Genomic DNA, 21,493 nt, shown 5'->3' with positions numbered 1-21,493 from the left:
TGTTCTCTACATACAGATAATATGTACAAGAATTAACAGAAAAGATTTTAAAGAGTCAGAATAACTTTTTGGATGTTTCCGCTAAAAGTCACAATTCAACCATCTCTTAAAAGCCGCTTACATTGAGTCCTTTCTTGACTTGTCGAAGCTAAGAATGTTTTGTAGGATCATTTTGACTAAGCGCATTACCTTCCACTCAGCTTTGTTTGAACGGAGAAAAATTTTACTGAAAATATTTACTGAAGATCACAAAGTAGTCATCGACAAATTGTTTATGAGCACAAACTTTATCTTCTACATTTGCAGAAAATAAATTCTTTGATTATAAACAAATTTGTCATCATATTTCTACTGACATTGTAAATTTTCTGTAAGTAAGTAAAAGATTGTCTATAACTACCAAATTTGTTACCGCTAATTTATCTGTATCTCATGTAAAATTTGTTCGATATGTTATTGAAAATATTTACTATATCATAGTAACGCTCTAAAATCAGTAAGCCGTAGAGTAAATTTTCTACAATATAGAAAAAATAATCAGTGAAGGTCTGAGAGTGTGCTACTGCCCCCTTAACCTGAATGCGTTGCCTCTGTGTTGCAGTTGACGTCAAGCCCGGGACAGGCTTCTTTGAGCGAAGCGGCGACGCGTGGTTCGTCCGGGGCATCGTTGCGTTTTCCGGCGGCTCCGGCGAGGACCGACTCGCCGTCGTGGCCCTGGCGGACTCCAGCACGAGGGCGTGGCTGCGTGAGAAGATGTCGGTGGGCGACGACGCAGCGCATCTCTAAGCATCATCGCAGCTGTGGGAATGCACTAGCATCCTTCAATCGACATGCAATCAACCTTCATGTGTGCACATAAATGGAATTTTGTTATAAAGAAGCTGAACAGATTTGTCAATGCGAATTTGATGTAAACGTTTCTTAAACAAATAAAAATGTCACTTTGCTCATTAATCGCACAAATGTCTGAACAAAAGTCATTACGAGTCTGAGAGCGTGGATTTTTTATAGCACAGTAAAACATCGACAACGTGAATACGAACAATACTGGCTTCAGATTATTACCGCAGATTGTTTTAGTTAGCGTTCTCCTTGCCACATGCCAGTAGCACATGATGCACGGATTATTAATATTAAAAATGTTCAAAGAGGAAAAGCTTACAAACTAGCACACAATGATATCAAAGTGAGTAACTTTTTAAACAAGCTAGGGCCCGCCCTTCCGTCGAACCGAGTTGCCAGCTCCGCTTCGCTGCGCCGGCAACTCGGTTCGACAGGGGGCCGGCCCAGCTTGGCCTGCCGGCGACCTTTTCTCGGGCCTTCGGCCCTCGCATCAGACCCAACTTGGCCAAGGCCCGGGCCTTCGGCCCGCTCGCATCACACACACCGTGAGCGGGTAAAGCAAAGTTATCGATGTACCATCGTGACTTAGGCCCGCCCTTCTATTCACAATATGCAATAGTCCTTACACTTTTTACTCCAACTGTCCTTAGAATATGCCCATTTCATTTGTCTCTTCGCCCTCATTCCGAAAATACCAGTATTTGCCATGCTACTGCAACTCCTTGCAATAGAGGCACAGCAGGAGCGCAAAACGAGTCCGTCGCACTTTTTCCCATAACTCATGAAGGCGGGCTCCTGGACCCCCCTTCCGACCCCTCGTTGAAGAGGTCTTGCCAAGACCTATCGAAAACTTAAGTAAAAATTTTCATTCGGTCGACCCCTTTTTTTTTAAGATCCTGATGTGACTAATAGACGAAGTCGGGCTCCTGGACCCCTTTTCCGACCCCTCGTTGAAAAGGTCTTGCTGAGACCAATCGAAATTTTTTTAGTCGGTCGACCCCCTTTTTTTGAAGATCCTGATCTGGCCAACTTGTAAAAGCGGCCGATGGGGTCGGGACCAGGTCCATTCATCTTGTCTCGTCGCCCCGATTCCAAAAATACCCCTATGTGCCCTGCTAGCACCAATAATGGCGGAAATCCCCCTCCCGCTCATGTAAACCATGATGCACCTGCAGCAGCCCTTGTGCGACCCGGACGGGATTTGCACCACCGGATTATTTGTTTGGACGGTACTCCTGAAGTACCCTCCAAATCTGGTTACTCTAGCTCAACTCCTTCCTTGTACACAGACGCCAACAACAACAACAACAACACCACACAGACACAAAGGCCCCCTATTTTTTGAATAGAAGGGCGGGCCAAAAATATTCCTTTTGATACATCTTGTCCCTGGTCCCTAAAAGATCCTGTCTCACCGTTTCCTGGAAAGATATGATCTGGTCATTCCGGGGAAAACGTCCTCTATCTCTAAGGCGGGCAAATTTCTCAAAGTTTTATCAGCTGAGGGAAGCATAAAGAAAACAGGTATAATCCTGTACTTGACACCGACTTCCACAGGAATGTTCGTAGAAACCAGTATTGCTCGTCCGTTTTCTCTCTGATCCGAGCCTGCCCAGTGATCAACCTGGGAAAAATTCGCGGGCATTTTAGCTGATTACCACTTAAGATCATTTTCCAGGAAACAGCACTGAAAATAGAAAGGTCAGACTTTTGACCCCTACATCGGTCTTACCGAAATGTACGACCGAAAAAGGGTCATACTGAAATGTAAGACCGAAGAAAGGTCATGCTTCGATGTATGACCGAAAAATGGTCCTACTTTATAGTGTATCACAGGTAAAGGCTGACATATCCCCAAGCTAAACAATAGCCAGTCTCGCTGATGTGTGACCTTTTTAGGTCATACATTTAAGTATGACCCTTTTTCGGTCATACATTTGTGTATGACCGTTTTTCGGTCATATTTTTTGTATCACCGAAAATCGGTCAGATGTCTCGGCCTTCGAATTTCAGTGAGTGAGATGAGATCTTTTGAACGGGACCTCACGATTTGAGGCCTTATTTTAAACGAACGATACGCTAGCTGATTTTTTATTTGAAACCCAAATATCAATTTAAAAACTGAGACAATACTGTTACAATTTGACTATGGAAGTAAAACAATGAATAAGACAATGTTCCAACCTGATTCAGAGGCTGGTAGGCAGGGTTGGACCGAAGAGCCCCACGCGGCGGGGAAACATGTAAATGAAGTAAACACATTTTTTTAAATCCAGCAACGAATAAGCACGTTGTGGTGGAATGTAAATATTTAGAACAGTTTGTTTTGTTTTTCTACTCCCAAAAATTACCGGAATCTCAGCCTCGCTCGGTAGCCTACGCTGAGTGACAATAGTACTTAGTAACCTTATGAGTAGTAATACTCTGGAAACTGAGGAGTGTACGTACATGGTTGACTGTTTAAGTGGCAAGGTGGCGCCAGGATGTATGCACTAAATGTTCTAGTTAAAACTTTGAACACGACGTCCGTACCAATGTGTACATTCGACTTCGTACAAAATTACGTGCAGTTTTTCGTACGAAAATTGTATAAATGTTCATCCGCACAAGAAACTGCTATGTCTGGTTAAAAATTGTACAGAACATTAAGTATATACATACCAACTCTTTCTAACAGCTTGCTTGTCTAGTGTAGCAGACGTTGCGTCAACTTTAAGGTCTAATGAGAGTCAACTATGTACACTGTTCAGTTTGACGAGTACTGGACTTTCAATCTCTAGTTGATGGCGGTAATCGCTCGATTCTATCATTTTCCACCCCGGACTGCACTGCGGCACACCAGATAGGTGGCTGCGCGACTTATGGCGGTCGAATAGGACGTCGCACAGAGCGGCAAGTAGCGCAACAACAGACGCATGGCCCACAGCTGTAGGGTGTCCGACCAGGCGAGGGTCTTGCTTAGGTTAGTTTTCTGTCCCAGCATATCTTCGGTCAGGTAGGCTAGGCTGGCCCTGAAGGAGGGAGCAGGTATGTGCTCCGTGAGGCCTTCGGTGATGCATGTTATCATGTGCTCCCAGTGAGTAACGCTCTTCGCGTCCATAGTGCGGAGGTGTGGGCTGCAACAGACCGGTAATCCGAATAAAAACATGACTTTTCTGGCGCAGGAAGTAATCAGGCCTAAGTAATTGCGTGTGTCAATCGGGAATCACGTCGAAATTATCGAAGTCACTTAAAAATCGCGGGTGCATTCCACCCCACCTTAAAATAATAACAGCCACATTAACGGGGAGATCCCTGGGATAGCAGAGCATGGAATTGGCCAATTCATTCAATGAAAAGGAAATTACCTTGATTGTTATGCACAATGTAGACATCGTTGCTCAACAACGTAGGAAATTTGTTACACCGTTGGAAATTTAATTGCCTATGATGTTGAGCAACGATGGCCCGACGGAAAGAACTTGCCCTAACCGTTGAAATGTTCAGTTCGAAGAGGATCATCCCCTTCCATCCTTGGTTCGACTGTGGCATACTCACACAACCATAAACCGCAGGATTAGTTCAGATCGTTTCTGAACAGTCTTCAGGTCCCCCAGAGCGCAGTTGAACCGATCCTCAATGCCCAAGCAGTAGCCGAATACCGCCCACATGTGCGAAAATGCCTGCGGACAGATGTGCCGCGCGCTGAGATTCGACGATCTTCGATTCGCATTCCAGGAGCGTGACATCACGTGCAAACGAGCTCGCGCTCGATTCAATGTGAAAAAGCTAAGTTATATAGCTCATTCACATCCAAACGAGCTTAACACAATGCTCAAAAGAGCGTGACATTAAGACGCGCTCTTCAGGCGTTTCCGGGCGTTTCTGTCCCATTCCCATGATTTTACGCGTCCTAGGGGTACGCGCATAGTGTGGCTGAGCGATGCTAATTAGTTTGTGCACTTCGGACTTTCCTTAAACGAGTGAATTAAACAATATAGACTGGAATATGTAATCATAGTTTATATAAGGTGACTCACTCTGTTAGGAGAAGTTGTTATTTTACAACAGTAATCCCCACAATTAGTGTTGTAATTTTACAAATAATAAAATTATTTACGTTTTTACATTAAATAAGTACAAGAATCATGGAGGTGATGTCAGCAGGTATACAGTCCCACCAGGTACAATCCCACCAGGCATAATTCCCACCAGATATACACTATTTTATTTTATTTACGCGGATTCCCAACAAGTATAAATCCCACCAGACATACAGGTATTAATAATAGATTTTTATGTGTGTCAGCAAGTGTAATTCCCATCAGGTATACATCCCAATAGGTATATAAATGACCAATTGTCATATTTTCGACAAACTTTACTCATAAATGTGGGAATAGATCAGTAATTAGTAATTTGACGATGAATTCTTAATGTTACTGACGAAAGGAAGTAGTTTTACTGATAAAATCGGTATCTTACGACTTTTCTCGATTTATCATGCGTATACTTGTTTTCTTACAAAGCAACCTTACTTTTATGAATACTGTATTTGCCTGTTAAATCTGTACTACGATCTGCATTGTTTTTTACAACGTAAATTGTAATTTGACAAATTGCTCATTTTACAAACTGCTTCTTAAATTTACAGGTAAAATCGTTAATTTACAAGTATAATTGTAAAAGCAAGTCTGAAAAAATGCGTTTTCGTCCGTTGTTTCCTTACAATATAGGAAGAAAAAGTGCCTGAAACGACCAAAATTTGAGGATTAAGTTTGTAAGTTTAAGGTACATTGACGAAAAAGAGATGGATGATCAGATCGTTTTTGAAATTACAAGCAGTTTGTGGTACAGATTTAACAGCAAATCAATCGTAATTTCACAAAATAATCCCGAACAGTGCAGTTTAGGGCAGGTTGATCTGAAGCAGGAGACGGAGAGCAAATTTTGTCAAATTCAGTGAATCGTCTCACGAAATCCAATGCAGAGGCCACTTGTTGCTCAATACGCCCACACAATTTATCTTATTCATGTCTTGTGATATATTTTATCTTTGGAGTAAAAGATGACAGTATAGTATTAACATTGGGCATTGGGCTCAAGTTCAGACAGCCAGCTTTTAAAGCATTACGAGTACTAAGTTCCAGTTGCCGGACACAAACTTTGGTGAAGTGAAAGGAATCGTCTCATTAAATCCAACTACCAAGTCACCCACCGCTCAAAATAGTGTTCTGGATTGGGCGGTCCGGCCGGTCCGGCCAATTTCGTTGCCCACGGAGCGACTGCAGCGCTGTGAACGCCTGGGTTCGCCACCGGCTGCCTCCGGAAGCACTTCGAAGTTTTCGGAAGGAGGCATGAATACCCCTCCTCACCCCTCGCCCTAGGACAGCGCGACAGGTGCTGCCCTCCAGGAGGCAAAAGTTGGCTCCGGCGGCTATCGGTCTGCCGGGTACCCGAGCGACCGACGGGGTCGGGCGGTCCACGGAGCGCCCTGACCGACGGCAAGCTTGGGCCGGGCGGTCCGGTCCGAGCAACGGCAGCGCCATCGGTCCGCGCGAAACGACACGGACCGCCCAATGCAGAACACTAGCTCAAAACCTGAACCAAAATCTGTTAGCATTGAAAATACATATAAATATGTATGGATCCCTTTAATCAACAGATGTTAGTGCTAGAATATTTATGTTAGCATGCAGCATTGCAATAGAATGTCATTTCCCGAGCCAAACCAAGACAATTAACGTGTCTTCTTATTTCAACAGAAGTAATTCATGCATTTACCTGACTTGATTTACTTTGAAATTTGAAAATAAAGATGGTATCAGAGAAAATAAAATCAGTAGATGCACACAAAGTAAAAGGCAAAGAGAACATTCTATATACAGTCCACAACTACAGTCACAGTGCACTGACCTGATGGAAGATTCCCCTGTGACGGGGGAGGGGTGAGAGGGGAACGAAACACGCAAACCATTCTCACTTTCAGTTTTCGTATTTGGGTGGTTTGCATCGAAACGTACTTACATCATTTGTCCCTCTCTTTTTTTGGCTCCGTCCAGCCACGGACGAGGTTTTTCGACTCCGGTTTCAAATGCTTCTGATATGTTGGTGACGTCCTCAGACTGTCACACGAAAACCGACTGAATTGGGTTGGGGGTATGCCCAAAAATGACTTGAAACGATCGCAAATTCTTAACTAACTCCACTGGTGAAACAAAGGCATTAAAATTATGCCCTTCAAGGGCGTAAACGATTTACGCCCTTGAAGGGCATAAATCGTTAGTGCCTTTGGGAAGGGCGTTAAAATTTTGCTTGAAATTACTATACCATTTACGCCCTTCCCAAGGGCATACAACGATTTATGCCCTTGGGAAGGGCGTAAAAGAGTATTTATGCACTAAAGGGCGTAATTTTTATGCCTTTGTTTTACCGGTATCCGTAAGTGTCCCTTTGCCCGATTCACAGTTTAAAAGGCTCCCATCTCACTTATATATCGACCTGTAAGTTTGGTCTCGGCTGTTTTTTTGAAGAGGACGTAAAGTATTGGTCTTCTTATTGTCTAAGACGATTTGTAAGTAGTGGCACCCCTTCTACTAGTAATTGTGCCTTAATTTTTATCCCTCGCTTTTTGACCCTTTTTGGCCCTCCGTTTTCGTTAACAAATCAGCAGCTGGAAAACACTGGAGGGCCGAAAACGAAAATTTCAATACTGTTCTTCGCACAGGTTTTGAAGCCAATGTTTGGCCGGAGAATTTGCCGTGTCCCTTGTGACCCTAAAATCACTGTTAGTGTTTGCCTGTAGCATTTATAGAGAAACGTGGAAAAAGGGGATAATTATTCTTAACTCCGTGACTCGCCCGGACCCCCACACTGTTTATGATGAAACTTGTTCATTCCCCGGGAGTGTTCGGTAAGTTATGTCTTTATCACACAACACTCTCAGAAAAAATGAAGGTAAATCCTGTATAATTTTTTTGCCAAACTTTACCGTACTTCAAAAACCAGTATCCACCGTACAGTCCACAGTATTTGCCGTACTTGTTTTACAAAATATTCCGTGGTCTTTTAACAGTAGTTACCGTTCTTACGTACAGTCCATGCCGTAGGAAGGACCAGATCTGGTCCCAACAAAGGCCGCTTCCAAGAATTGTCCCCATCAGGATCTTGAAAAAAGGGGGTCGACCGACTGAAAAATTTTATTGCACCTTTCGATAGGTCTCGTCAAGACCTTTCCTACGAGTGGTCAGAAGGGGGGTCCAGAAGTCCGACTTCAGCAGTTGCGTACATCAGGAACTTGGAAAAAGAGGGTCAACCGACTAAACAAAACTATAGCAGTTTTTGATAGGTATTAAAAGTACGGGATTGCCCGGTAAAAAAAGTACGGGATTCCCTGTAAAAAAACGACGGAATTGCCTGTTAAAAAAAGCACAGTGAAGTCTGGAGTAATCAGTACAGGCTTTACCGTGATCTTTTCTCGCAGTGAAAATTGTAAAAAGTAATGTTTTTGGCTTACAAGTGACCGGTACGTGTGGTCAAAGTCGCGTTTCTAAACTCCGTAACACTTGGTCCATTTTCTGCAAATGCTCATATAAAATACATGGAAATTCAGCATTTTCTGAAAGTCAAAATTAAGCGTTGCAGGCTTAAGAATTTTTTTCAAGGCGGAATAAAACAAAGACTTTGCCAGAAAAAAGTATTTCGGGCTAAATTTATTTTCACGGAATTTCGGGCCCGAAAATGTACGTTTCGATGCAAACCACCCACTTTCCTGTGCCAATTAGGATTGTGACATTAGGACGCGTCGATTACTGTCCTTGTCTCGGCGCGATGGGCGGCAATCTAACCTCGAGCTCTCTGGGTGTCACGTAGGGCGCGGCGAACAGCTCGGGCTTCATTATGAAGGGGGCAAGGATCGCCCACTGCGTCACCATCATCTCGCCCTGGGTCAGGTACGCCCGCCGGATGCGGTCCCATTCCCAGGACACCTCTCCCTCGACCGGGCCGACTTTGCTGACGACTGGGCACGACAGCGTGCCGCTCGAGATCGACTTGAAGGACTGCTTGATGAGGTGCGTATTCGAGCAGAGCAGGTCCACGGGCTGGCCTTTCCCTGAATTAGGGGGAATGTGACGGTACAAATCAGCAGCTCGGGCTCGGGCCCATCCCGACTATTTTCACACACTAAATTCTGATAAACTTTTTTATGAATAGTTATGCAAGCACAGATACGTACATAAGGTATAATATTATGCATCACTGAGTACATTTTATGCAGGAAGATGCATACTATTATACATACCTTATGATCGTATCTGTGCATGCATAACTATGCATAAAATAATGCATAATTAAGCATTTTAAAAGTCCATAAGAATTTATTGTGTAGCATTCGCGAGCTTCATTCGTAGTTCATTTCAATGGTAAGCTTATTCGGATGTGGCCTAAGTTAAAAGAGACGTAACGTTTTCGTCATCAACACCCTTCAAAACATGAAACCATAAAACTAGAAATTCATACAAATTTTGTTCGACTTTGGCCGAAGCGGGACTCAAACCTGCATAGCGGGTTCGGAATGTGTCTGTCATTTTTGACAAAAGCACACTCCAAAACATATGAAATAACATAGAACTTGCACCATAAATATTGGCCGCATTCGACCATAACAGGACTAAAACCTGGGTCTGGGTTTAACTTTTCCTTTCAGTTCCGGTTTATCCAACCAGCCTATGAATTTCATAAAAATCGTAGAGGTCTTTGGCGACAAAAATACGTCGAGTCCATTTTGAATGACGCAGAGCAACACAGTTAATATGCACGAGCTTCACTGAAAAAATTTTCCTTCTTTTGTACAGAAAATGTTCGGAAGAGGAGAGTACGTAAACAAGAAGTGAAGTAGGGAACGTGCGTAAAGACTCGTTCCGTTGGAACTAATGTAAGCGGGTATGGAAAACGAAAAAGTACGGAAGTTCCTTTGTCTGCTAGTACGGACTGTCCAGGCAAATTGTTGACCAGACTTGTTCCTTACTTCAACCGTGCAGTGATTTTCACACGCACCGATGGTGAACTTTGCGTCGCGTTCCTCTGGTGAAATCTTGGCGAGGTCTTTTCTGACCCTTGCGTGCGCGCGTCGAACACCCAGGAGGCTCTTGTAGGCACGAGACTGAGGGTCGAACGGGTCCGACGAGTACCACGAGAGAAACTTGGAGATAGTGTTCAAGTAACGGCTACCTGCAGTCTCAGGGGTGTCGGATCTATAATAAAGAATTCCAGTACGTGAGTTTCGTGTTGATACAGTGTACTTCGACGAGCATACTTTGGTCGAAACCGCCTTTAAAGGGGAAGACTCGTCTTTAACACCAAAATTTTATCAAATTTCAGGCTTAACACGTTGCTGCGACGGTGTTTTGAGCGGAAAATATTTCCTACAAATTTGAAGGTTAGTGGGGTTTCTCAATCAAAAGCTGGTTCCTTATAGTTCATTTTGAAACAAATAAGTTTGACTGCCTGTTAATGTGGGACGAAGGAACACTTTTTTCTCCGATCGGAAACGGGTACCTGGCAAAAATTGCCACTTGACATCAGAAACACGCCTGCAAATTTTTTTTCGATCGGATAATATCTTTGGTTCCCACTTTAAGGGTGAAGTTTCGGATTTTTAGGTTAAGCGCCTTAACGTTAGGCAATTTGCAGAACGACTCGGATGCGCCACTGATGCGTTCGGACTCGGGAAGAAAGAGACACCTTTTGAACTTTAAACAGCATATCGAGCTCCATATGTGAGCGATTCTCACGTTTCGGGGTAGTTTTGGCGTCTCTGATTTGCCGAAAGTGAGAAATATCCAATTAAGTTTTTCTGATTATTGGGGTCCAGGATGATACTAGAGTTATGGCAATGGTATTTATAGTAAAGACCTTGTACTACCTTCCTAAAAACATGAGCCATAAGGTATCCCCGTTTTAGTGGGTGTTTTGATCACGGAAATTACGTTATCACGGAAGTCACAAAGTGTGAAAATCGGCTTTAACGGCTGACTCGGGCTTGCTGTGGCTTAAAAGTTGTTCCAGGGTCAAATGATACTCTAAGCCCGACATTTAAGCGGAAAATTTTTTCACCTAGTGTTGCTGCAACATTGGGTAAAGGGTGCCACGGAAGTTACAGGTAATTGTTGATACACGCCATTTTATAATGCTCTAGCCCGCTTTGAGACCGTGTACAGCATCTTAGATTTCCGTGACCCATGCAATTATATCCCAAGGACTCCACTTTGATGGCTTGTGTCATTGAAAGTTAAAAGTTTGGCTAGGGGAGAAGTCCAGAGCTGCCTTTTCGAAATTTGTGTGGTGAAATTGAATACACGGTGGACATTTTTCGTTGCAGCATAAGTACCTTTGAAAGAAGTCTGGCGTATTGGTCTTCGGTCGAAATTAGCTCGAGACATGCCAAGCTTCGAATCCCCATCGACAGTTGGCAGCGTTTTCGAACCACACCGCCACACTGGGGGCGGAAAGTTCGAGTATGTTCTCTTTGGACAATCACGGAAGTTACATTTAGGGTATTCCAAACGCTACGTAGACCGATCCAACGAACGTGAACTTTTCGAAATGTGTGCGTTTAGTGGGCAATGGCCCTCCCTAACATCAGAAACAAACACCATGTTGATATCTGCGCTCGTTTGGGCACAGGAGTCAGAAGAAACGGAACTACCCCGAAACGTGAGAATCGCTAAGGTATTCTTTATCGCTCACATTTGGGTGATACCCTAATCACTTAGTCACCCAAATTTGAGCGTGGAATCCATCCTTACCGAAATTTGGGTGAGAATGCTGTCTGGCCATATGGGTAGCTGATACTCCCTCTGTCACCCAAATTTGGGTGAGAATATGATCCTCACCCAATTTTGGATGGAAAAGTATAACTCGCCCAAAATTGGGTATTGACAAAGACTTTTTCATGCTCAGTAGGGTAAGGTTACCAAACATGGATCACTTTTTAAATAATCTTCTCTATATCGAAATTAAGAATAGGTTGACTACTATTTTTTAATCTTATGTTGATGTTTACCTCACTGGTGATATGTCTACCAAAAATGGTACCTCTAGCTTGTATACTTTGGAAGTTGTGAGGACAAGAAAATATGGCTATTTTTGCTAAGGTTAGGTTAGGGTGGTCCAATCATGGATCACCCCACCAGCGTTTGGACACAAAGCAAGGTATGCATTCAGTAGTCCCAAAATATCAAAGTAGTCCGTCTAAAGTGCACGATGAAAAATTTTGAAGTGACTGCGGTGATTGCTTGGCCCAGAATCAGGGGTGCAAAAATCACCTTTTTGAACGTCATTTTTCCATCGATTTTCGGGGGCCTGTTTTAGGTGTCTTTCTAAACGCAACCCTGCAGAGTACAGAGACGCAGTTGCAAACTTGTCAGATTCACATCGAACAGTCAAAGGGTCAGTCTAAGCAAGGAAAGACAGAAATTAAGAATCTGGCCACCCGGTCTTCAGATATAGACCCCCAAACAGAAATGATCCATGTTTGGTACCCCGATCCATGTTCGGCACTTTACCCTAGTGCACCAAAAAACGCACTTTGAAGTAGAGATGAGCGGATCCATTCCATCAGCAAAGCTGTACTCGAGGAAGATGCCCAGTAAGCTGGCCACAGTTACACCAAGGAAGTTGCGGCGGGCACAGCGCTGTCCTTCCAGGAAGAGCTTCTCGTCGAACCAGACGGGCTTCACGTCGTGAGGGGCGCCGGAGTCTCCGGGAGCCGTGAAAAAGTCGTCGATGACCAGGTCCCGTATTTCGTCCGGGAGTGACTCCCGGCCGCCCGGCGGATATTGGATGCGTATAGGAACATACGAGGTGGCCGGCTGAAACCACCACACAGGCTACAGTATTTCCATTACTGGTCACAAAACAATAACGTCTCGCTTTTTCCATAGGGTTAGTGCGAAGAACTAAACTTCAAATACATCAAATACCGTATAAGAAGCACTGGCATAACAACCATTAAAAGCTGTTCCGTGGCATCAGCGGTTCGTTACATGAAAGTTATACGGCATTTGAAGTAAAACGTGAGGTGCTCAGTTCTTCCCCTGTCTAGTTTTCCCCAGCACTAACCCTATCCGCAAAAATGATTTTAAGAACAGCGCCAAATTGTGAACAGTGCAAGTAAACTACTAGTGCCGGACTTTAAACCCAGGCCGAACCCTCCGCGCTGAATTACTGACCGTGATGCCTTTGTCCTGCTGATTGTCTTGGAAGTGCGAGGAGGTAGTCATTTTTCAAATGAATGTGCTGAAATGGTGAAACAGAAAAATAATACAAAGAAATACAGGTTTAAAAATTGAAGAAAATTTCCAATGAAGCTTTACATGGAAATGTTCAGGCAGTAAACACTGAGATTCCAAACGCTATGAGTATAGCACGTATGGTGCAATACAGCTGAGATATCGCACCACACGTGCAATGCCTCAGCCATATTGCACCTTACGTGCAATGCATCCCAAAAATGCCCTATGCTAATGCATGGGACTGGGGAGGCATTGCACTTCATGTGCAATGCTTTTGCATTGCACCAATTGACGCTATACTCATAGCGTTTGGATTCTCAGTGAAACTGCATATTATAAATTTCCGCAGAGGGACCCATTCTAAAGATAGTAAGATGCAGAGTTGCAAAAAGTTCGTGCGTTTGCAGTGCTTGCACATTGTGTTCACCCTTTTATTTTATCAGGGTGGTTAAAGTTAATTAAACGATTAACGACAATAATCGATTTTCGATAAGTTAATTTAGCGGTTAACGTTAACTCGATAACATCTTGCAGACCAGCTATCGAGTTATCGTTAACACAATCCTGGTTAACTTATCGACTAACAAAAGTAACGAATTCCCCAAAACGTAGAAATGCAAGCAAAATTTTTCAGCAAAAACGTTTTTGACGTTCGTATATTTGCGCCGCTGGCACTCAGCTGTGCCCAACCGCCGGGCTCAACGGTAGTGGTAGTCAAGTCAGTACTGGGAGTAAGTCGTCGCTAGTCACTTAATAACGCGCTAGTCAGTCAGTATGAGTTTGCAGACTTTCCAATTTTGATCTTTTTAACTCCCTATTCCTAATTGCATTTATTTTATCATTTAAAGATAGGTAATGCATACATAATAGTCCAATTAGACATTACTTTTGGGCATTTAATGTTGTGTTTTATTGTCCGTCATTCCTCCATTTAAAAAAGTTAGTTACTTTTAAGCAGTGGTGTCATTGGGCGTATACGGTGGTATACGGCGTATATACTGTCGAGTTTTTTTTTTCGAGGCCACCGTATACACAGTTCTGCATGTAAGGGTATACGGCAAGTTCCCGGGTTTACGGCGGGTATACGGGGCATGAATTTCAGCCGAGGGCGGCCTAACACAAGGCTTGCCGGCCGCAGCAGGACCATTGTTGCCAAGTTGGCAACGCCAACACACAGTTTTCACCGAAAAAACTTTCAAGCCTTGTAAATATGTCAAAAAAAACGTGGTTCGCTGGCCTCCTGGCTAACCCCGAAATCAAAATTAAGCAAAACCGAAGCACGCAACATACTTGCTGCATCAGAGAACCTCGAAGAAAACCAGCCCCCAGATCATGAGGTAACAAACAATACGCAGAGGGGGCTTCCCTCCCATTTGGATCCTGTTTGACGCCTTGGTTTCGGTGTAGGACGAAGACGTGACTTGGCCGCAAGCATATATACTTTAGAGCAATGGCAAGAAAAGATCAAAGAATACCCACGGCTTGCTTGCAAAAATTTTCAAATGGGCTGTAATGTGTGCTGCCGAGTCACTCGCTTAAATCTAATGACTGAGACACAAAAACGAGGTCTCCACCTAGCAAAGGAATGGGTTAAATTTGAGGTCAAACCCTCACAGTCAGACAAGCGAGAAACACAACTTGCGTCTATTCGCAACAAAATCAGGCGGCATGAAAACTCATTAGAGCACAAGAAATGCTTGGAAATAGTAAGCAATCGCAGGAGGAAAGAAATGGCGACTGCCCTGGAAGAAATCGGCGTGAACGTAGACGAGACCACGAAGAGAGTTTTTCGGACAGCTTATTACATTGCAAAGAACGATCGCCCCTACACGGACCATGAGACACTTGTAGAACTGCAGAAACTCAATGATGTCAAGCTGGGCCTTATGCTGCATGGTCGTAATACTGCAGCAGCAATTATCGATGAGATAGCAACAGAAATGCGGCGCCGAGTTGTCGAGCACATCAAAGACAAAGGGAGCAAGCTGAGCGTCATCGTCGATGAGTCTACCACGGAGGGCAAGAAGGCAGTCCTCATTGTGTACATCCGAGCCTGTGTCTTGTCAGACACTCCTGAGTACATAATGCTCGATGTTGTTGAGCTTGAAAGTAGAAAGGCCGCAGATGTCACTCTGGCAATCCTGACATGTCTCAAGAGTTCTGGTTTCTCCGAGGAGTATCTGCAGGTAAGTCCCGCTGCGAAACCATTCTCACACCCACCTCATTGAAGGGTTCATTGATGGTAATTTTTCCGTCAACAGGACCATTGGGTCTCATTTGTGGCAGATGGCGCCAGTGTGATGCTGGGAAAGTTGTCTGGCGTTGGAACACGACTCAAAGAAACATACAAAAAGCTCCTTCTGTGGCATTGCCTCAATCACAGGCTCGAACTTGCGGTCAGTGACGCCATTGACAAAATCGAAGGGGTCAACCACTTTAAGTTCCTGATGGACAAATTGTACAGTCACTTCAGTCAGTCCACCAAAAATCACCAGGAGCTGCAGGAAGTAGCCGTAGAGCTGGGTCTAGTCCTGCAGGTCATTGGACGCGTTTTGTCAGTGCGCTGGTCTGCGAGCAGTCTTCGAACAGTCAGAGCTGTCTGGAATGCAATACCTGCCCTCCACCAGTACTTCATGGATGGCTCTCGCGACCCAGAGCGAGACGGTACGACGAGAGCGACGATGCTGGGGTGCTAATCGACTGCAGTCAAAGGAGTGCCTCTGCGACCTCGCGTTGATGTACGACCTACTCGACGAACTGTCCAAGTCATTTCAGGTGCTGGAACATTCTGCCGACCGAAACGGAAAGACTTAACCCTAGAATCGAAACTCAGACGTCCGTACTGCTTCCAGGATCGCGACATGACCCTGGCTCAGGCCGATCGGCTGTGCTGCAGGACGATCCGCGTTGTGCAGAGCTTCTCAACGGAGCCTGGCACCCACTACAAAGAGGCCCTGCAAGCAATCGAGAGCGGTGAATTCCGTGGAGTGACCCTAACGGACTACCCGCGACAGAGGCGCATCAACAAGGACATCCTGATCGACAACCTTGTCGCATCCCTCACTCTGCGGCTCCATGGGACAGGTCTTCCCGCACGGGCAGGGGTGTCCGCCGAGTGCTGCTTAGATGAGGAAGTGATAGACGACCTTGAGGTGCTTTATCCAAGCCACTGGCCCGAGGAACTTCCAGAGCGTTTCGGGGAGGATGCAGTGCGACGCCTTTGTGAGCGCTTGAATTTACCTGCACATGAGGCCGTTAACGGGTTTCGGGACTTCAGAGCAGACCAAACTCGCGTGCCAAAGCTTCTTCGTCCTCTCAAAAGGTTGGCTGACACCACTCGTGTAAATGTTATCACAATGTCAGAAACCTGTCTGAAAACCTGATCAAAATTCGCGCACCTCTGAAAGCTGAAAACATCTCCTGACATTCTGTAGAACTCACACCATCAATATCAGAGTAAGTTTTCAGAATTTCAGCGTTCAGAGGTGCGCGAATTTTGATCAGGATTTCAGACATGTTTCTGACATTCTGACAAAATTTACACGAGTGACGTTTCCCGTGAGCTCAGCTGAGTGCGAGAGGGGATTCTCTCTGATGAATCTCATCTGCACTCAGCTGAGGACACGGCTAACCGTACACTGTTAGAAAAACTGCTGTTGGTTTACGACAAATTTGTCGTAAAGTTTCATAGCAGAAGTTGCTGTCAATTGAGAAAGATGTCGTAAGATAAAATGTCGTAGTCTGATGAAAGTGCTGTTCAACGATAAAATTATCATAGACATTGGCTGAACTCATATCCTCTTCACAGTCATTGGATCCAAATCATCAATCAACGACATTGTTGTTACATGATGACAATGTCGTTACATGATGACAATGTCGTTACATGATGACAATGTCGTTACATGATGACAATGTCGTTCAAAGATTGTTTGACTCCTAGCATTACGATGAAATAATCACAATTGCCATATTGTCAAATATTCCGGCAAAAAGTCTCAAAACTTAGCGAAGAAGTGAAAAATGTCAAGGTCAAGCTTTTACAACAAAATAGTATGCGCAAGAAGATTTTTTAAAATACAGCCAAAATAGGCTCAAAAAGACTCTTCGACTGGGTTCAGAGCCTGGCATGTGCCTTCAAAAGTCAAATTTTAGTCTCCTCGAAGAAAGATTTTATATTCCGGACAAATTGTGACAGTGGGATCCATTTGGAAAATAGCAAGATTTTTACCAGAACCTCCCCTTAACCTTTGAGGCAGACTGGTGAGCAAAAACACAGCTGTTCATCATGAAAGGTTATCAAAATAGCATTAAGTTTTCATGCTAATTAAGATGTGCCTTTCCCAGACTTTTTGCCGGAATATTTGACAATATGGCAAATGTGATTATTTCATCGTAATCCTACAAGTCAAACAATCTTTGAACGACTTTTGTCGTTTTGAGATGAAATTATTGTTTGATAACGATACTTTTATTGTTTTGATTTTGAGCATATTCTTTTGTAACCATACAATTTTGTATTCTTAAAACAAGTTTTTTGTAATATGATGGTTGTTTTGTTTTGAATTTTGACAATTTTGTCGTCAAATAACAATCATGCTGTTGAATTTTTTGTCGTTATCCCACAACTTTTTCTAACAGTGTAACGCACCTTTCAAGCCTCATGTTTGTTAATATACATGGCCCACCTTTAGCACAATTCCGGCCAGATCAATACGTCAGGAAATGGCTGATAAAACACAAAAGTGCCACCCAACCTCCCCCGAGAAAAACAACTGCGTCTGTCACTACAAAATCCTTTTGGGCTTTGATGTAATAAATTGATGTAAATAAATAAAGTGATTGATACGTATGCGTATACGCCGTAAACCCCCGTATACATTCTTGGTCCGCCACCGACCGTATACTCACGAAAAAAATCCAATGACACCACTGCTTTTAAGGCGCTTGCCCCCCTGCCGCACTCCGACGATGGCTAAATGAACTTGTTTTGTGTACACTGTAAAAAAAAATTCTGAAATTTCAGACAAAATTTGACTGAAGTTAATTAACAGTAAGGGGTTCTGAAATTTCAGACCATTTCGGCGGTCTGAAAATTTAGAATAGGGTGGTCTCAAAGTTTAGAATTGGGTGGTCTGAAAATTAAGATTTAGGTGGTCTGAATTATTAGACACGGCCAGTCTGAAGAAAATTCAGACAAATACACAAAATTGTAACGTTGAACCTTCACTCCATTGCGAGAGAAGTCTTTGATAGAACTTGCGCGTAACTTATCGTCCGTTCTCTTTACTCGGAAACTCCGAATATCTTGGTTTTCGAACCATCGAATCCTCGCTCGTCGGCTTTGCGGGTTATCCATTACACCACGGGACCGCTCTGAGAGCTCGGCTGCAGGATGCCGATGACTCCAAGCGCGCTCGCTGGACGCTGGGAGGCCACAAATAAACAAACAAAGCGCGTGTTGCGGGAGTTAAACTGCGGACAATTTGGGCTGTTCGTGAATATTTAAGATTCTGTATCGAGCGCTCAAATATTGCGGTTAAATTTGGTCAAATGAGGCAACCAGTCTGACATTTCAGAACAATACGTCTCCCGTTTCAGACACATGGTCTGAAAATACCCAACCAGTTTGAAATTTAAGATCAATCGGTCTTCCTTTTCAGGAGAATAGTCTGAAAAGGCGATTCAGACTACATGGTCTTGTACTTAGTCTGAATTTTCAGTCACCCCTGTCAGACTTTTTGTCTGGATGGTCTGAATTTGCTTTTAAGACTTCGAAAGTCTTAAAATTCATCCGAGGATTCTTCTTTTGAATACTTCTGGTCTTAATTCAGAAATCAGACCACCAGGTCTTACAAAATTGGTCTGAATTTTAAGATTTTTTTTAACAGTGTATTGACGGGGAGTCCTTTTTGCGAATACACACTAAATGTCATGGGACTTTTTTTGTCCCATGAATGATGCAATTTTAAGCACATCCGGTGGTGATGCAATTTTGTGTCTGCCAGGCGGAACAAGTCTGGTGAAAGTACAATTTGCAGCAGGCGTCGGACAAAATGTGTCTCCGGACTGCAACAAAATTGTATCAGCGTCTGATGTGCTTAAAATTGCATAAATCGTGGGACAAAAAAATTCCCATGACATTTAGTGTGTACTCCGTGCCATTTTCGTTCAGGTTGTGTAGCCTTCTCCCGAGAGATGGGTCTGAACAGTTCCCAAGGTACAGTGGCTGCGGGCTCCCAGGGTACAGTGAACGCCGTTCCTTGAGCCACAGTGTCTACTGTATCCCACGGTACGGTAGGCACCTTCTTTCGATGAACAGTGAAGAGTGGCATTAGGTTTAACAGCCACAATCTTCATTATTTCTCCCAGTGTTTGAGGGTTGCTAGACTAAGGTATGGACTATAACATATCAAAAAAGAAAAAAAATCAAAAATACTACTTTTGAGACAATCGCGTTCAAATTTTTTTGTTCAATTTTTGTCAAGTTTGACATTTTTTGTCAAAATGTTGCAATAGGATTAAAGTCCAATTCAATACCTTTCAAATGAGCTCAGAATGAGCTCTGTAGCTTTATCTTTGAAGAAACTACAGCGTTCTCAAAAAAGGTCTGCAATTAAAATCAAAATTTCGAACGCAAGCCATAACTTTTTCAAAGTTCGGTATTTTTTGCTCAAAATTGGTTTTTGGGGGGTTTTAGACCATAGCCAACAAGCTACTAAAGTTTCATCGAAATCGGAGACATCACTTGCAAAATTATGTCGAACCCCCATGGAATGACCCTCGTACGCTACACATTATGAACTGTACTCACGTTGAGGGGTGTGTTGACAGTAGGTATGAGGTCTTCAAAATGCGGTGGCTGACTCCCTTTGCCAGACACCTCGGACAGGAGCACACGCCCCAGTGACTGGCAATTAGGTTTCGATCTGCGTCAAGTGAGCGCCATGCAAATGCATCGGCGGGCTTCGGCGGACAGGCGCTTGAGTCCGACCAGCTCCTCACCCTTTTTCCCTTACTTCGTGATACCGAACTGCACTAGTGCGTCAATCGAGGAGGTAAACACTTGCGCATTACCCTATACACCAAAACCGTGTCACTCTAAAAAAAAGTTACAGAATTTTGTATCATTTTTGATGCAGGATTTTGTATCACCTGCATTGGTTACAAATATTTGTATAAGTGATATAGAATTTTGTAACAGATGTGCCGGTTACAGAAAAATGAATCATTTTGGAGCTTGATACAGAAATTTGTTACATGAAGGTTACAATATTATGTTTGTAACATAACTGATACAGAAAATTGTAACTGGATACTAATTCTGGATCAGAGATTAAAACATAATGAAGTTAAACTTAGAGTTTTCATGTGCTTTTATTTTTCCCGACTCTGAATAAGAGATTCAGTCTCGTTTATGCTTGGCTGGAAAAGGCCTCCGTCCCTTACCGCGCGCGCCTCAGGTTACCGGCTACCTGCGCCGATCCCTCCACGGCGTCCGCACAGCGCAGTTGGTAGCGTGGCGGGCCGCCAATCCAGAGTCTAGGGTTCGATTCCCCACTTCTCAGAGTACATCTGGGAAAGTTGTGACTCGGAGAATGGCATAAAGACCTTCAATCAGACCCACGGAGACTACGTTCGAGCAATATTCTCATTTTGAAGCTTGATTTGGAAGAATAACGATTGTTTACAAATTTTGTAACCGTTACGAAATTCTGTAACCAAGTTACAAAGAAAAAAACTGTACCCATCGTGATACAAATTTCTGTAACACATGTTATTGAAAAAGCTGCGTAACCATGTTACAAAATTCTGTACTGATTTTTTTTTTGGAGTGTAGTGTGAGACTGTCCCTCACTTGGGTACCCAGACTAAAACGCGTTGAGTTAGTTTTGTTATCACCCAGCAAAACCTGGCAGTGGCAACTTCGAAATGGAAGGGCCGACCTGGTCGTCACTTTCCAATTATCGGCTCAAAATATATACTCCGTCGCGGACACTCGAACGTGCAACTTGGAGTCGGACCATACACCTCGTAAGAGTTAGAGTTTGGCACTGAGGCGAACATGGCTCTCTCCCCGCTGTTTCTCGTCATGTTGTCGGCAAGGCCCCTCTTGGGCTGGCAAACCTGCGCGACGGATGAATTCCGTTGCGACACGGGGAGATGCATTCCACGCAAGTGAGTAAAACACCATATTCTCTGCACAGTCGCTGAACGAGTGTGACGTATTCGTTAGAATGTCAACTTTGTCACATTCGTTTCAGCGTGCACCAACATTTAAACGAAACGAACAGGGCAAAATTCACATTCGAACGAATTTGACGTCGCGTTCGTTGAATAGCAGTAGATGTGGAGTATCTTTGAAAGTGACACTG

At 43.8% G+C, this 21,493-nt stretch overlaps 2 protein-coding genes across 4 annotated transcripts in view; one reads left to right on the top strand and one right to left on the bottom strand.

The window, feature by feature from the left end:
- LOC117649688 overlaps positions 1 to 21,493 on the top strand; it is a 45,643-nt gene that overhangs the window by 16,527 nt on the left and 7,623 nt on the right. Inside the window, exon 14 of one of the 2 annotated variants that reach the window (XM_034392651.1) lies at positions 602 to 954. The exons of the other annotated variant lie outside the window; for it this stretch is intronic. Within the exon in view, the coding sequence (XP_034248542.1) occupies positions 602 to 786 (185 nt within the window). The 3' untranslated portion in view covers positions 787 to 954. Of the gene's footprint in view, positions 1 to 601; positions 955 to 21,493 lie in introns of those variants that run through there. 2 annotated transcript variants of the gene reach the window in all.
- Positions 2,919 to 20,090, bottom strand: LOC117649690. Of its 2 annotated transcripts, XM_034392659.1 has the most exons (8): positions 19,933 to 20,090; positions 18,030 to 18,117; positions 13,056 to 13,122; positions 12,412 to 12,695; positions 9,880 to 10,076; positions 8,670 to 8,935; positions 4,381 to 4,505; positions 2,919 to 3,959 (listed from the first exon to the last, which is right to left on the bottom strand). In XM_034392659.1, the coding sequence occupies exons 3-8, from the start codon at positions 13,104 to 13,106 to the stop codon at positions 3,650 to 3,652; spliced, it is 1,233 nt and encodes a 410-aa protein (XP_034248550.1). In that variant the 5' UTR covers positions 13,107 to 13,122; positions 18,030 to 18,117; positions 19,933 to 20,090; the 3' UTR covers positions 2,919 to 3,649. The 2 variants fall into 2 exon arrangements, with proteins under 2 accessions (XP_034248550.1, XP_034248549.1); XM_034392658.1 differs by lacking the exon at positions 18,030 to 18,117 and having other exon boundaries at positions 19,933 to 20,088.

The sequence above is a fragment of the Thrips palmi genome, unplaced genomic scaffold (assembly GCF_012932325.1).
Source record: "Thrips palmi isolate BJ-2018 unplaced genomic scaffold, TpBJ-2018v1 HiC_scaffold_4, whole genome shotgun sequence".
NCBI classification, from domain to species: Eukaryota; Metazoa; Arthropoda; class Insecta; order Thysanoptera; family Thripidae; genus Thrips; species Thrips palmi.
Note: the sequence above shows the minus strand (reverse complement) of the source record. Positions and strands in the feature narration are given on the sequence as shown.